This window comes from Monodon monoceros, unplaced genomic scaffold (genome assembly GCF_005190385.1).
Source record: "Monodon monoceros isolate NGI ecotype Baffin Bay Population unplaced genomic scaffold, NGI_Narwhal_1 Super_Scaffold_13, whole genome shotgun sequence".
In the NCBI taxonomy this organism is placed as follows: domain Eukaryota; kingdom Metazoa; phylum Chordata; class Mammalia; order Artiodactyla; family Monodontidae; genus Monodon; species Monodon monoceros.
This window is the reverse complement of record NW_021703769.1, coordinates 66,064,362-66,081,546: the sequence shown is the minus strand read 5'-3', so window position 1 is coordinate 66,081,546 and position 17,185 is coordinate 66,064,362. Positions and strand designations below refer to the sequence as shown.

General features: G+C 48.1%; 1 protein-coding gene across 2 annotated transcripts in view; it reads left to right on the top strand.

The window, feature by feature from the left end:
- COG7 (component of oligomeric golgi complex 7) overlaps positions 1-17,185 on the top strand; it is an 83,279-nt gene that overhangs the window by 48,441 nt on the left and 17,653 nt on the right. For both annotated transcript variants that reach the window (XM_029220800.1, XM_029220801.1), the window contains 4 exons: positions 5,223-5,409; positions 7,040-7,180; positions 13,045-13,128; positions 16,756-16,870. In XM_029220800.1, the coding sequence (XP_029076633.1) occupies positions 5,223-5,409; positions 7,040-7,180; positions 13,045-13,128; positions 16,756-16,870 (527 nt within the window). The remainder of the gene's footprint in view (positions 1-5,222; positions 5,410-7,039; positions 7,181-13,044; positions 13,129-16,755; positions 16,871-17,185) is intronic.

Genomic DNA, 17,185 nt, shown 5'->3' with positions numbered 1-17,185 from the left:
AAGGCTCTGACCTCCTTGGCACATAACTTTAGTTAGATATGGAAGTTTCAGCCTAAATGAGGAAGCAGTACATGTTGTCTCCAAATTATGAGTGGGCAGGGCTCCCGCTGCATGTTTGCAAGTCAGTTATTGGGGATGGAAAGTTATAGGCGGTGCGAGGTCCCCTGGGCCAGCCCACAGAATCGGGATGAATCCGGCCAGCCTGCCTTCTGGGTTCTGCAGTAGGATTCTGTGCTGCGGAAGCCGGTGTGTGTGTCAAAGGAGGATTTCTGGGGTCAGGCCTAGGAAAGGCCCTCCTGCCCCCTCCATTCTGATACCTGCCAGGGCTTTTTACACTGCCCCGAAGTGACCCCATTCGGACCTGCTTTTCCCTCCAAGGGCTTCAGGCTTCCCAAATGTCCTCACTTCTTCAGCGGAATTTCTGATTGCCTTGGTGCAGCTGCTTTCTCTGTTCTGCAGGAATTCAGGGGAAGAAGTCTGTTTCCTACAGTGGTGTTAGGGCCTAGTGGCAGCCCCTTCACCTCTTTCTGGGATAACTCAGAAAGTTATCTCTGCAGGAGGGAATTTCTGGCAGTGGTGCAAAGTGAAAAGCAAGCTGAGGCCTCGAGACTGGGTGGGCAGTAAGGGCTGAGCTGCTGGGGAAGGTCGTCAGACCGGCCGCAGGGTCAGGGCTCTGAGTTGGTCATTTCTTCTCCTCGCCACTCTCTGTCTCCTTTCATTTCTAAACCCACGGGTTGCCTTCAAGTCCCAAGATTTTTCACCATGGTTCTCATTATGGAGAAAGCCTTGCGGGGGCCAGGGGTGCGGGGGTGGGTTGGAATGGGCAGCTGTTGCAGTTCATAGCTCCCAAACAGCCCAGCATAGAGCTCATGTGACTTCTTGGAATGAATAAAACCAGAGCACCACAAGCATACAGCAGAGTGTGTATAAATAATATAAATGACGAGGTAAACGCCCCCTTCCTCCCTCCCCAATCCCACACACACGTATGCTCATGTTTATATGCACGCGTGTGCGTGCACACAGACACGCACACGGTGAGGGGAGCCTATGGCGGAAGGGTGAGTAGGTCTGGGTTCACGAAGGGCCCCTAAGAAAAGGTGAAAATTTGACATTTATATATTTAAAAGAAAGCCATGTAGCTTATTAGTTTCTTAATTACGGTGGTAATTACAGCCTGGGCCCAGCTCAAAAATTAAAAGTTCACGAGTGTACAAAGTATTAAAAACTGAAAATCTACTCACCCCAAAAATTCTTGAGAAGAAACGTTAACAGCCCCCATCGCATTTGTTTTTTTTTGTTTTGTTTTATTTTGTTTTTTGCAGTACGCGGGCCTCTCACTGCTGTGGCCTCTCCTGTTGCGGAGCACAGGCTCCGGACGCGCAGGCTCAGCGGCCATGGCTCACGGGCCCAGACGCTCCACGGCATGTGGGATCTTCCCGGACCGTGGCACGAACCCGTGTCCCCTGCATCGGCAGGCGGACTCTCAACCACTGTGCCACCAGGGAAGCCCCCACATCGCATTTGTTGAGCTCTGCCATGAAAGGCTTTACATGAATTAACTCCTTAATCCTCCCGGGGCGTCCAAAGAGATAGATACTATTCTTACCCCCATTTTTACACATGAAGAGACATTGAGCCATAGAATTTGGCACCGGTAGTAACTTTTTAAGTAAAAGGAATTATCTGTGGAAAGAGCTGTGTCTGAGGTGATGCGCCTAAGCGGCAGTGATCTGAACCTGGACATCAGCTGAGTCATCCCGAGTGTGTGAGTATCACCTCCACACTGTCCTTCCTCACAGATGAGTGTCCGTCGTCAGACTTGGGTTTCTCTGCATATATATCAGACGTCTTTCCATATCAGAACGTATAGACTTGCCTTAATCTTTTAATGAAGATGAGTATTACCTTCTAAAGGGTAAGGAAGGATCTGGTTAAGAAGGTGAATGGGGGCATGACAGATAAAGGTTGAGCCCCTCTAACTGCATTTTGCAGCCCAGAGAGGCTGAGAGCCTGGCCCGAGTTTTGGTGTGAGATGAGAACAGATTGGGTGTATCCAAGAGAGCCTTTTTAAGAGGTGATGTCATTCTGGAAGCACTGAGCCTGGAAAGGGAAAAGAGTAACAGTCGTCATCTGTGTTCCCATCAGGGAGCCTATGCATGTGACTGCCACCTATAAAGCTTATTTATCTCCCTGTCGGTTTCACTGGCAGACCCAGACTGCAACTTAGGACCACTCCCCTCAGGTGGCAGAGGCAGTAGCTCGAAACACTGCAGATTACTTCAGTAACAAGAGTGACATTGGCTACTGGGCTTTTAAGATCACCTGTTTGCAGACAGAGATCGTTTTGTGATTAGTGGGGCGAGTAAAGCAAGGTTGAGTTGGGTGTCACCCGAGGGATTTCTCTTGTACTTGGGTGACATACAGGGAGATTGCTGTGGTTCCTCTATACTTCTATGGTGCCCACCGCTTATTTTTGGAACAGAGGTATTTTCACTAGGACAAGGCTTTAGTGGCACAGTTCAGTGGGACAGTGAGGTTTGGGGAATCCAAAATAAATGTCCAGGCTCCTATGGCTGAGGAGTGGGCAGCAACTTTTCCAGAAAAGGAGATGAGTTGAGGAAGGAGATGGAATTGGGATGTTAGTCCCTCCCTCCTCTGCTCATACTCACTGCCTTCTCCTGGCTCAGCAGGTAGCACAGCACTGGCACATAATGGACTCTCCTGTTAATCTCTGAGCTTCTGAGGGCAAGCTCTATGTATAATCATCTGATAATCACCAAGACCTGGCTTAGAGCCCATTAAAATGATGAGAAAACGTTTCTTTTTTTTTTTTTCTTTATTTTTGGCTGCGTTGGGTCTTCGTTGCTGCGCACGGGCTTTCTCTAGTTGCGGCGAGGGGGGGCTACTGTTTGTTGTGGTGCGCGGGCTTCTCGTTGCAGTGGCTTCTCTTGTGGAGCACGAGCTCCAGGTGCACGAGCTTCAGTAGTTGCAGCATGTGGGCTCAGTAGTTGTGTCTCACGGGCTCTAGAGCGCAGGCTCAGTAGTTGTGGTGCACGGGCTTAGTTGCTCTGTGGCACGTGGGATCTTCCTGGACCAGGGATCGAACCGTGTCCCCTGCATTGGCAGACGGATTCTTAACCACTGCGCCACCAGGGAAGTCCTGAGAAAATGTTTCTTTTTTTTTTTTTTTTTTTTTTTTTTTGCGGTATGCAGGCCTCTCACTGCTGCGGCCTCTCCCGCTGCGGAGCACAGGCTCCGGACGCTCAGGCTCAGTGGCCATGGCTCACGGGCCCAGCCGCTCCGCGGCATGTGGGATCTTCCTGGACTGAGGCATGAACCCGTGTCCCCTGCATCGGCAGGAGGACTTCTACCCACTGCGCCACCAGGGAAGTCCCTTAAACTATAATCTTTAATACTCAGAACATTCCCAGCATAACTGTTTTTCTTCAGCTTGGATGGCAGACTGATGCCACTTGCTCCTGGCAGCCTGAGACTGAGACACATATTGCATTAACCTCAGGAAGGAGAGCTGACTTCCCGGAGGGCAGAGACGAAAGCTCAGCTGTCAACTTCCTGCTCACCAAACCCAGGGTCACCTGTCAGTCAAAGAATAATTACGGAGCGCCTGCTATGTTCCCGGCACTGTGCTAAGTGCTGGGAATTCAGAGATGAAGACCACTCTGTGGTTTAGCCTCACCATCTAGTGTGTAAGAGAGGTGAAGGCTGGTGAAGTTAGAAGACTGAGTGCCTGGGGGGATGCCCCTGGGACTGGTCCTTGAAGAAGGAGTAGGATTTTTCCAGGTGCACCAAGGAGGGGAGAGCATTTCAGATCATGGGAGCGTGCGAGCAAGACACGCAAGGGTGTGAAGCATGGTGTGTGGGCTGGGGGCGGTTGGCATGGTAGCGGGAATGTTTGTAAGGATACAGGGGCTCCAGCGGTGGAGGGCGCTGGGGGCCATGCCTAGGCATTTTTAGTTTTATCTTGGGGAGCACTGAAGGATCTTTGGGAAAAAGACAAAATCAGATTTGCCTTTTGGAAAGATCATTCCAGTTACCCTTAGGAGGACAGATTAAATGGAGTGTGGAAGGGAAGGCAGCTATGATCCAGACAAGAAATAGTGAAGACTTGGAAGTAAGGCAGCGGCAGGGACAGGCCACAGTTTCACAGAGAAGAGATGCAACCGAAATTACCGGTAGGTGTAACCAACAGGGAAAACTGTAACTTGACCTTAGTGGCAGAGGCAGGTGGCTACTTGTGTCAGCAGTGGTTCCTGAGGAAAGTCCTGTCCCCAGGATTTGTTTGCAAGTACAGGCATTTCTTGACAAGCTCATGGGATTTGTTTTTGAAGAAGTGAGTGCCTACAGGCTGCCATGTCCAAAGTGATCTTTTTTATAAGAAATTATGGTAAAGGAGGCATTGGGGAATTAGGCACAGTTGGGATGTACTACAGTGTCTAGTCTTCTGGCTACATAGGTTTGTATAATTCTGTACACATTTAAACGTATAGGCCGAATGGTGAGGTTGGGCTAAGGAGGAAACAGAGTGAGGATTTTCGGCATCCATCAAGGGAGGTCATCCTTGTTGGAGACAGAGATCCTGCTCCCAAGCAGCGCCAGAGGTTGATCATCCCATAGAACCTCCTCCAGGCATTGTTCTTTCTCAGGAAAGCACCAGGTTCTCTCAGTAGATCTCTCTAAACCTCAGAAGTAAACTTTACGGTGCCGATGAACACAAACACCACATGAGCCCAGCGTGTGCGAGAGTGTGAGTCCTGTGGGTAGAGGTGTGCAGCGAGCTGCTGTCACTCTTCTCCAGGGGCACTGTTGTGTCTCGTGCCTCTGACTGCGGTGCCAGTGGCTCCCCTGGCTTTGACTGTTCCAAAGAGTGATGCTAATATAGCTCATATATAGAAAGTGCACAGTATTCCCAGATTGTAGTGAATTGACGGCTGCCCTGTAGGCTGGGCATTATATTAGGAAGATGGCATATTCTGTTAGAGTGTTAAATAGGAAATAAAAACACCTGGTGTTTATTGTGTACCTGAGGTCCAGCTCCCTCCTAAAGGATCAAGGGCGTCTCCATTTCCTTATAAAATGGACCCTAAATCAATCTGCCTCATGAGGATATCCTGGGATTTAGTAAGGAGCAGTCTGAATGCTCCAAGAAGAAAATTCCATACAAATAGCTCAGGGCATAATGGTCATCACTTTCATTACAGGATTTTGTCCACAGCTGGGAAGTATCTCTCTGAGTCCTACAGCCCTCGGAGCCTGACCGGTTTTCAGGATAGCATCTTGACAGACAAGAAGAGCTCTGCCAGGAACCCATGGCAAGAATATAATTACCTTCAGAAAGACAGCCCTGCCGAATATGGCAGTTTAATGGAAATACTCTATACCCTCAAGGTATGAGACCTGACTGATGGCATTCTTGCAAATGAAAACTTTTCCCTTGCCACTCACCCTTTCCCTAACCCAGGCTTTCTGCCCCTGTGTGTGGGCCCTGGGCTGTGGCATGCCCTCCCACGTCTCTGTCTCGTGTATGTTGGTGTTTTAAGAAGCTAATCAACTAAACTGGGGTCGAAGCAATTGAAACACAGCTGTAGGAGGAGTTGGATAAATGGAGCTTTATTACCGACGAAAGGTAGGCTGGAGAGTGTGGCTCTTGATCTGCAGCTGTGGGAGCTCGCTGTTCTCCTCTCTGGAGTTAGGCCCGTCAGCAGTGTGAGTGGAGCTGGACGGCCCCGGGCCCCCACGCGGGCACAGCCCCCCCCGCCCCCGCCGTACTGAGTGGCAGAGAGGGGACCGGAACTCCTGTACTGCCTGGGTGTGGGCAGAACCTGGGAAGGTGGACCCCAACCCAGGAGCCAGAGGAGGAGCAAGGTGGGGAGGAGCCAGGAGCGCCCCTCGAGTGCAGGTTCTTCCGTGTGGCAACACGACGACGTGGGAATCAGTGTTCCCTCCTGGCTGTTCCTTTGGTTTAAACTCTTCGTTTGTCTACCATAAAATGGCCCTTGACTTTGAGCTTTGGGCCTCTTGGGGTCCAGGGACGGGGGACCTCCCAACAAATGGAATGAGCCACACGCTCCCTGGGAATGGCCTCAGGGTTCTTAGAGGGCCACGGCCTCCTTTCCAGAGCCACCCCCCACCCCCAGTCTGAGTTGGACCTCACTCTCTTGGTGATAAGCCAAGGAGGTACGGCTGTTCCCATAGCACCAAATTCAATCTGAAATTACCCTGATGGGCCACGAGCTCTGGAGGTGACTGCACGGTGTGCCTCAGGATGTGTCTGAGGCCTCAGCGTTGCCCTCACAGGGTCTTCCCCGTCCCTCTGTACCTTGACCCACCAGCCGGCTGCATTTGAGCTTGACAAACACTTCTTGAAGCCATTCTGCAAGTTCATTCATCCGTGCTTCTGTGATTACGTTAAAGCAACTCTGTTTATCTTTATTGCTGATCTGATTTATGTCTGTTTGTTGTAATCAGTTCATTTATAATTGCAAAACTAAGGTTACATTTTCCACCTCTGTATTTTCTCAGGCTGTTTGGAATAGCTCAGGACTCACACAGGTGGTGCATACTCTGGTGTACAGCCGAGTATAGTTGACCTGACCTCACTGGGAATCAGGGCTCTGTCTGTCACTCTTGTTTCTACATGACACTTCTGATCATTTTTTCCTTCTTCCTCTATCCCTGAGGGACAGTCACAGGTTAATTTTTCCTAAACTACCAATCCATGAGCTTATATTAGCTTAAATGCATCAGAGTCACCTGGGAAAGTGAATGAAAAATATATCAATAGTTTCCTGGGCTCCAGAACCCCACTGGATCCAGACGCAGTAGTTCTGTGGTAGACCCTGGGTATCTGTAACTCAGCGTGCTCTCCAGGGGTTCCTGGGGCACAGCCAGGTTTGGAAGCTACTGTAGTAGAGAACCCTCTTACTATTTTCCTTTCAGTGGCCTTTCAAAACCCTTAGCTAATACCTTGGTTGGATTCAGGGCATAACAACATGCCTTCTGCATTTTCTTGTCTTAGGAAAAAGGGTCAGGTAACCACAACCTGCTGTCGGCGTCTCGAGCGGCTCTGACTCGGCTTAACCAGCAGGCCCACCAGCTGGCTTTCGATTCCGTCTTCCTGCGCATCAAACAGCAGCTGCTCCTCATTTCCAAGATGGATGTAAGTTTCCCACCAACTGGAAAATGTGCCCCTTCACCCCCCAGCCTAGGCCTAATGTCCCCTTCCCCGAGCTTTGGGTGGTGCCCCCTCTGACTCTCCTAGGCTAGAAGTCCAGCTATAGAGTCACTGTTCCCTTGCAACTCATTGCTTAGCGAGACTGTCCTATCTTAATTGTAGTTACTGTGATGCTGTGTTTTCAGACTGTTTCTTGGGATTATTACTATTGCTTGATTAACTTTCACAGCAGCTTAGCTGTGCCCTCTCAGGGAGATGTAAGGGAGATTATGTGCCACTGGAAAAGTTGGGGCCGGTCAGAGGAGCTAATTGTCTGATGAGGTTGAATTGTTTTCGTGCCAAACATTTGTGGAGACTTGGTTCTGGAACTTTATTCAGGAGAGTGCCTTACTAGATTTGATCTGGTGTTTTTGAGGAGACTTTGAAGGGTTCTGCTCTTTTCTATCCTTGATACTCTTTCTATTTGGCTATTCTTAGAACATCTCACTCTCCTTGCCTTGCACACTCTTTTCTGGTTGCCCTTATTCCTTTTCAAGGAATTGCCTATCAGTCCTGTTTTCTCTACTGGCTCTGACTTTCCCTGGGTCCAGATCGCATGACTTTCCTTTCAGATTTCTGAGACAGTCCCCTGATTAATTTTTCTCACTGACTCCTCAAGTCTATCTGGATTTGGCTTATTTTAAAGATAGTCTTGGGACTTCCCTGGTGGTGCAGTGGTTAAGAATACTTCTGCCAGTGCAGGGGACATGGTTTCGATCCCCGGTCTGGGAAGATCCTACATGCTGCGGAGCAGCTAAGCCCGCGTGCCGCAACTACTGAAGCCCACGCACTCTAGGGCCCACGTGCCGCAACTGCTGAGTCCGCATGTTGCAACTACTGAAGCCCGCGTGCCTAGAGCCCATGCTCTGCAACAAGAGAAGCCACCGCAATGAGAAGCCCGCGCACCGCAACGAAGAGTAGCCCCCGCTTGCCGCAACTAGAGAAAGGCCACACGCAGCGACGAAGACCCAACGCGGCCAAAACAAAACAAAACAAAACAGTAAAGATGGTCTTTTGGGAAAGATCCAGTTATGGGCTTTTACTAACCAAGAGATCCTTTAAGGAAGTCCTTTGCTTTTTACTGCCCTCTGGAAAGCATACTAGGTCGGGAGCCAAGGGCCACTCGCTTTATTCACCGTATGATCTGGTTAGGTCTGTGCGAAATGCCGTGAGATCTACTCCAACCAGATTTTGCACTTCTGGCCTGGCTGGGGCAGGGCTGTGTGTGGGGTTGGTGGTGTGGGGCCCCTGCTGTCACATCCTAGTGGAAGTGCTGTCGATGGAGCTGTACCGGGCACCGCCCATGCGCGGTCTTGTTGGGTCACATGGCTGAGGCTGTTACCTCCTCTGTGAGCCTCATCTCCTTATCTTTAAAGTGGGGATACAGTAATTCTCACCATATGGGTATGTGAGGATTAAATGAGAGTGTGTATATGATAGAATTTAGCACAGCCCCTGTCACAGAGTAGATGCTTAATACGTGGTGGTTTTCTTTTTTTCTGTGATTCTCAAGACTAATGAGTTTTTAAAAATAGAAATTACATATATTCATTTTCAGAAATTCAAGCAATAAAGGAAAGTACAAAGAAAAAAGCAGTAAACCCCTTCAAAGTCCCAATGACTAGAAATCATCAAGCCAGACATCTCTTCCTACCCACTCACATGTTGAAGGCTGGACAGGCATTGGTAGGGAAATGATCCATAGGAAGAAATGGAATTGTGCTACACATGCTGTTTTTCAAAAAACATAAAATGTATGCAATATAAATGTTATTTGAATTTAACTAGGAAAAGAAGATAAATGAAACCAAAGGAATGGTTGAACTTGAGATAATAGTTTCTTCACCATGAAAGGTATCAGTTCCCAGAAGATCTCTTCAAGATTAAGAAAGAAAGGTTATGAAAACTACTGATAGATGGGAGTCATTGGTTTTTGTTAATCATGTTTCTGTTTTAGATAGAAATTGACATTGATTCGCCTGCCCTGAAAGCTGATGGGATTAGCATTCCTTACATCTCTCATCTTCCTTCCCCAACCTCCCCGGTTTGGTTGTTTTTATTATTTTTATTTTGTCAGAGGTTAAAGTCTTGACCTTCTGTTCTGAAACCTTAATTTTGCCAGTTATTTAGTCTTCTTCTCCATTGAGCCCAGCTCGGTGCTTCCCACCTGTCCTTTCCCCTCTACTTCTGCATTCCACACTCATTGTTCTGCCCCGGTCCTTGGTTGCCTGGTCTCGCCTTCTCATTCAGGCCTCACCACAATGGCTCCGGCGCTGGGAATGGACGCAGGCAGCTTTGGCGATTAGGAGGAATTCTCCCAGAGTGCCAGCGTGAAAGCACACAATACAAAGGCAAACACTTTGGCCTTAAGGATTTGAAAATTAAACCCTGGTCATTCAATGTTTGTTTTTAATGTTTGCTGGTAAATTGTATTGCTCTTGTACATTACAAGAATATAAACCAACACTATATTCCCTTTCAAAATAGATTGTTGAGGTTTACCTGCGTTACCTGGTGACAGGTGGCCCTTTGAAGGAAATTTTAAATTCAAAAATAATCTGCATCATTTCCCTATTGACCCTCTTCAGGTCCACCCTCTCTGTCTGCTTTTTCAGGCCCTCCCTCATCAGCCCACTCTGTCTCGCCCTTATTCCAAAGTACTTTTCCACTCTGGCCCTTCTTTCCCTCTGCCCTCCACCCGATCACCTTCCGACTTCGCTCCTCCCGCCTCCTCTGTGAAGCCTTCCCAGGGCCTGCAGCCCACGGTGCTGGTCCTTTAGATGCACTCCGGTGATGTGCTCTTTCCCCACAACTCAGCCCTTGCTCCTGGCCTGCCCTTCTCTGCCTCACTGACCCTCACCACCTCTGCTCCCTCCTGTGCCCCTCTGTGCCAGGACTTCACCACCAGGTTGTATTGTTCCTTCTTTTTAAATCTGTCTCTGTCTGTTTCCATGGCCACTGCCCTGGTTTGGGTTCTCGTCATCTCTGAATTGTTTCTCGAGCCTTTCATCTTCCTCTCCGCCCACAGCCCTTCTCAGAGTTGCTGCGTGAATCTTCCTAAAGCATCGCTCTGATTTTGTCTCTCCGCATTCAGATCCCTTGCTTGGCTCCCCCCAGTCAGTGCGATCGTCTATTTTAAACAACTTTTTGCTATGGAAATTTTCATACATATGCACGAGTGGAGGGAAGAGTGTAATAAACTCTGTGTCCTCATCACCGTGTTTCGTCAGTGATCAACTCCTGGCCGTTCTGTTTCATATATACCCTTTATCTAAAATAAGAACTCTAAAAATAATCACAGTATCATAATCACCCTTAAAAAATACAATTAAAAATAATTCCTTAATATCATCAGTGTTCAAATTTCCAGTTGTTTTATAAATGTCATGATTTAACTGTTTGAATCAGGATCCAGATTAGTTCTGCACATTGGGATTGGGGGATGTGTGATGTGTCTTTTACGTCTCTTTTGAACTCTACAGGTTACCTTTCCATCTCTGTCTCTTTATCTGCCTCCCTCCCTCCTTCCTTCCCTCCCTCTTCTCTCTCTCTCTCTCTTTCATTTTCCCTTTTCTTTTTTTAAAATTTATTTTATTTATTTATATATTTTTGGTTGTGTTGGGTCTTTGTTGCTGCGCGCGGGCTTTCTCTAGTTGCAGTGAGCGGGGGCTACTCTTCGTTGCGGTGCGCGGGCTTCTCATTGCAGCAGCTTCTCTTGATGCAGAGCACAGGCTCTGGGCACCCGGGCTTCAGGAGTTGTGGCGCGAGGGCTTAGTTGCTCAGCGGCGTGTGGGATCTTCCCGGACCAGGGCTCGATCCTGTGTCCCCTGCACTGGTAGGCGGATTCTTAACCACTGCGCCACCAGGGAAGCCCCGTCATTTTCCCTTTTCTTAGCCTGGTGTTCACAGCTGTGCATTCTCTTTCTAGCCTTCCCTCTCTGCACCTCATGCATCCTGTGGCTGGCCCCTTCTCTAGCCACCCTAGGTTGTTGCTCCTCTGAACTCTTATTGTATAAAACCTGACTGAGAACTTCTGCCACTGAGAACTCTTGAAGTGGAAGCCTGTGCGTGCCTGTGTGTGTGTGTAGGTGTAGGGGGTATAGGGTGGGAGTGTGTCAGGGGTCTTGGTTCCCCAAGGAGAGCAAGAACTAAGATTGCCAATTCTTTGTCTCCTCCCTACAAAACCTGGCACAGGGTGCTATACCGCATGGGCACTCGGTGCACGTGCATGATCGGTGTGTTCCTTCCCTGTGGGGTGGGAGTTAACTGAAAAAAGTAGGGTATTTTGAAACTAAAGAGGATTCTCAAAAAACAGCAAGGAGGGCTTCCCTGGTGGCACAGTGGTTAAGAATCCACCTGCTAATGGAGGGGACTCAGGTTTGATCCCTGGTCCGGGAAGATCCCACATGTCACGGAACAACTGAGCCTGTGCACCACAACTACTGAGGCTGTGCTCTAGAGCCCACGAGCCACAACTACTGAGCCTGCGTGCCACAACTACTGAAGTCCATGTGCCTAGAGCCCGTGCTCTGCAACAAGAGAAGCCACTGCAATGAGAAGCCCGCGCACAGCAACGAAGAGTAGCCCCACTCACCACAGCTAGAGAAAGCCCGCACACAGCAACAAAGACCCAACACAGCCAAAAATAAAAACAAATAAATACATTTATAAAAAAACAACAACAAGGAGTTTAGAAAACTATAGGGGCAGGGGTGGGGAAGAAAAGGCTTTGTCTGGAGCAGGAAAATTAGAGTCGAGTTGGTGCTAGAGAGTGTGGAGAGGATGGCTGAGGCTTGGCCTGGGCCGGAATCCCAGGGGTGGACACGGTCATGACATTCCCGGAAAGCTCCTTAAAGGATCAAGCAACCAGATCGGGCATCAGGTGGCTGCAGAGAGCAGCTACCACGTGACCTTGGGAGTCACTCCAGGAGTCCAGCCAGAAAGGGCCTTGTTTTCCAGGCTGGCCTTAGGGTGACTCAGGTAAGAATTAAGCAACTAGATTTCTGTGGAAAGCTGTGCCATACTGATAATTAACCACCTGTGTGCTGGTAATTGGCCTAACTCTGTAGGGGAGGCTGGGAAGGCTCCCACAGTGACGTCATAGTCCCATTGAATGATGAAAGAAGACGTGTTGGTGCTGCAGGTCTCCAGACAGGGGGTCCTGAAGAGGACAAAGGAGCTGTTGGTGGAGTTTGGAGGCTCCTTCTCATCCCTTTCCCTTTGAGTTCTGAGTCAGTTGAGACATAGATACAGAAAGCAGGTGGAATAAAAGCAGCACCTCTAACTTAGTAAAGCAGTGTTGGTGAATGTGGTTTGGATATTCCTGCAACCAGACAAGGCTTCCAATTCACATATGGTCTCTGTGGAGGATTTTAGGGAGTCCTGGTCTCTTCAGAGTGCTGGCTGATGACCCCGGGAGTTAGTGAGGCTACCTGTGCCAGCAGCTGTTAACCGGTTGCCCTCACCCTGTAGAGAAACTCAGAACAAGAATATCCAACTCTTCCTTTCACGTTCTGAGCGGGTAAACACAGAAGGGAACAATTGAGTGAAGAAGGTGGGATTTCCTGCTTTATGGATCTGAAAGGATGCAGAGAGAGAGAGAATTACTTTCTCTATGGCAGGCTTCAAGGTGATGCCTTAAAGAAGAGAAATCCCTGGTCTGCCGCGTGGTGATGATTCCAAAGGCCAGCTCTGAGAAAAGATAGTGCCTGTGGTGATGCTGCGTTCTTCATGTAGTTTCCAGCACGTGGTGCTTTCGCGTGCTGCCTGGGTGCTGTGACATTGACTGTTTCCTCTCCTTCCTCCCCTAGAGCTGGAACACCGCCGGCATTGGAGAAACCCTGACCGATGACCTGCCCACCTTCAGTCTCACTCCTCTCGAGTACATCAGCAATGTAAGAGACTCTGTGCGCTTTTCTCTGCGCTGGTCACAGCATCTGAGACCTTGTCTTGTCTGGCCCTTCTGGGTAAAGCGGTCCTTGCTGCATCGGTTCTGTCTGGACCTTTGCTTTTGGATAGTCCCCATCCATATCCATGACTTTAAGGAAATGCGGTTGATTTCCTTAAATCAGCTGACGAAACACATGCTGATTTCAAAGCCGAACACATTCCCGCCCCTCCCCCATCCCTCTCAATATGAGGTGTGGCCAGTGCCTGAGGGCATCAGAGTATGAGTCCAGCTCCATTGCTCTTAAATGTCAGTGAGCATAAGAAATGCTGTACAGGAATGATAGACCCCAACTGTGTCTTCCTCACACTATGGGGGAGTTCTGCAATTTTCAGGGGTGATTTTGAGATAGGTAATTTCTGCCTTGAGCTCTCACTTTAGAACCCACCCCTGTGTAAGTTATGACTGTTGTAATAGATACAAAGGAATTTTATTTTATTTTTATTTTATTTTTTGCGGTACGCGGGCCTCTCACTGCTGTGGCCTCTCCCGTTGCGGAGCACAGGCTCCGGACGCGCAGGCTCAGCGGCCATGGCTCACAGGCCTAGCCGCTCCACGGTATGTGTGATCTTCCCAGACCGGGGCACGAACCCGTGTCCCCTGCATCAGCAGGCGGACTCTCAACCACTGCGCCACCAGGGAAGCCCTATTTTATTTTTAAAAATATTTATTTATTTATTTTGGCTGCGCTGGGTCTTAGTTGCGGCATGTGGGATCTTTGTTGCAGCATGCGGGATCTTTAGTTGTGACATGTGGGCTCTTAGTTGCGGCATGCGAACTCTTAGTTGCAGCATGCATGCGGAATCTAGTTCCCCGACCAGGGATCGAACCCGGGCCCCCTGCATTGGGAGCATGGAGTCTTACCCACTGGACCACCAGGGAGGCCCCTGCAAAGGAATTTTAGAAGTAAATATTGTACAGTTAGAGGAAGTGTGTGTGATCCCACTGGTGAGTAGCAAGGAGGATGGCTTTCCTCTCTCTGTTCACTGAGCAAGTCCAAAACAGCAATTGTTTTCCTCTGTTTTTCAGGGCATTATTCAATACCCTGGACGGATGGAACTAAAAATGTTGGTTGGTCTTTACAACCAATGAGAATAATCTTATTTTTAGAATTGAGACATGTGTATTGCAATGGAAATTGATTCCAGAAACGATGTTGCTTAGAAGGAACTCCAAAGGCTGTCGAGTTGATTTTAAACACAGAGGAGTAAGGAAGGCGAGGGGGCGTTTTCAGGCCAGGGCTCTTTTCCCACCGGCTGCCACTTGTCAGCCCCCAGGTAGGCATCGTCCTTATGAGGTCATCTCCTGATGACCTCGGCTCAGGAAATGAATATCTACTGAGCACGTACTGTGTGCAGGGGCAGTGCTAGGCTCTTACTGGTGCCATGAGATAGTGTGCAGTATAGACCGAATTTTATCTTAACAACAACTTTGTGAGCCGGTTGGTGGCAGCCATGTTTTGCGGTCAGAAGCACCAAGGCTCTGGGGGATGGGAGTGGGGCAGGGAAGCCACTCATTCAGCAGTCACTCTGTTAGGAAGCCTGGTGCTTTATGTGTGTCTCACGCATATTAGTTTCTCTTTGCCACAGCCCTCTGAAGTAAGTGTGAGATCACCCTCATTTCAGAGATGGCGAAACCAAGGCCCCGACAGATTAAGTAAGTTGCCCAACGTCACACAGTGGTAGAGTCAGAACTCAAACCCAGGTCCTTCTGACCACAGAGCTGTTCATTTTTCCTGAGTCACTGCGCTTACCCAGCCAGGATATCAAGGAGTGTTTATTGAATATGGGAGAATAGCAGACAAACATCTACAGGTGTGATGGTGAGCATCCCTTCCCACGTTGATTTCCAAGAAATAAACATAGACAGAACTCCCAAGAAAAACTTGGCATTGTGGAATCTCTCTAGGAACCACAGCAATCCCCACAGTCTAAGGACAATTAATTCAAGTTTGAGATGTCACATTATTGAAAATTTGCACCTAACCGATGCTTTGCCTTGCTGGTGAATGCCCTCACCCACACAGAACTGTGTGAGCATTATAAGGCGATGAAATAGGAGAAAATCCTTTGAAGAAATAAAACAACATAGATGCAAGGCATATCGATGATGATTCTTTATTTCAAGTAAAGCTGGGTTTGTGGATTTAGCCAAGAGGTGATGGCTACAGATGAAAGGGGTACCAAATACAGGAATATACCTGTGGTCTCTGCACATAGTAGGTATTCAGGAAGTGCTTGCTGAGTGGAATTACAATGGAGAAATTCTAACCCCAGAAGTCAGCATCCTTCCCTTCCTCCAGCCTTGGGGAAAAATGATGAATTTGTTGCCATTTCAAGCTGAAATAATGTACAGTGGTTGTGGTTATTAGTGACGTAAGTGACCACTTGTCTAGTTTGAGTGAAAGATACTCAAACTAGAGTGTTTTACTTACTAAGTAAATGAAAGGAAAAGGTGCTGATTTTTTTCATTTTGCTATCTATGTACATAGCGCCGTAAAGGGAGACCAAACACCATGTTTTGTTAGCACGATGGGCCACATTAAGTGTTTGGAGATGAAGGTGTAACCATCCTGTAGTCCTCTGGGCTGGTAGATGTTGGGAGTCTGTCTTAACTTCTGGACACCTGCTACCGTATGGGTGTATGTAAGGCCAGATCGAGAAGATCTTTCTCTAATAGTCCTTGAACTTTTAGCTTGCAGAATCAGTATCAACTCTAAGTTGGAATGAATGTGTGAAATCAATATGGAGCCAAAAATATCAACAACAGGCTCCAATACCTTTTTAAGAAAATATATATTACGTTGTCGTAACCTGAAAATCAACCTCATTTTGAAATGACACATATACTTACCTTAAAATGCTAAACAGTTGTGAGTTGTAATAGAAATAAGTGTCTAAAATGTATCCATGATGACAGTCATGTGTATCTGACAAACACATGACAAATCCTGAATTACTCATGGGCTTATCCCAAATGTCTTGTAACCCTGCCTTTGCGATTCCTCACCAAGAAGGTTTATTTTCTAGAGTTTGTATTATGAAAACATACAGTTTTTCCTCCAGATTAATTTATAATTATAAACTGCTTTTTTCCCCAACAAAATTCCTTCCTTCGCCTGGTTAAATCACTTAGAAGGAAGAGACCCAGATCCAAATCCAGAAGACAGGATTGAAATTCTTGCTTGACCATGCACTTGTTGACATTAGCATCTTACTGGTTTTTCATCTATGAACAGTAATAATGACTTATATTTACACAAGTGCTTTAAATTTTACAAAGCATTCCAGTATCCATTACTCATTTGAGGTAGAGCTCGCACTGAATGCATTCCAGAAAACTGAGGCCATGAGTGAGAAGGATGAATCTATGATCTATGTGCAAACTACCGGTGACTTTTTTTTCAGATGTTGCCTCACCAGTATTACCACACACTGGAAAGATCAGACCTGGAGCTGCTGTAAGGTCTTGCAGTTTTGTCTGTCCACCATTTGCCTTCACATAAATGTACTGCATGAAATAATTACCGCCGCATGTGTCAACGTTGGGCTGACAGTGCTTTCTTTTGTTTCAGATCGGGCAGTATATCATGTCCCTCCCCCTGAACCTTGAGCCATTCGTGACTCAGGAGGACTCAGCCCTAGAGCTGGCTTTGCACGCTGGAAAGCTGCCGTTTCCTCCTGAGCAAGGTAAGAGAGGCCTGCAGGAAAGAGAGCGGTGGGCTTGGATGTGATCGCATGCCCCTTGTAGCACCTTACCCTCATCATACCCGTCCTCCACACTCGCACTGAAATAGTTGTCAAAGTGTACAGTCGTGACTGAGAAAGATTGGGGTTCTCTTTTTGCACCCTCTGAGGGACTTCTGCGGGACAGAGTGGATTAGGGAAGGCTTACTGTATGCAGGGCATCCCTGGGGAACTCCCCCAGTGCCATCAGTTGGGAGGTGGTGGCAGGTGGGCCTGGGGTCGTAGGCATTCATTGGTGATAGAAGGGAGGTCACAGGG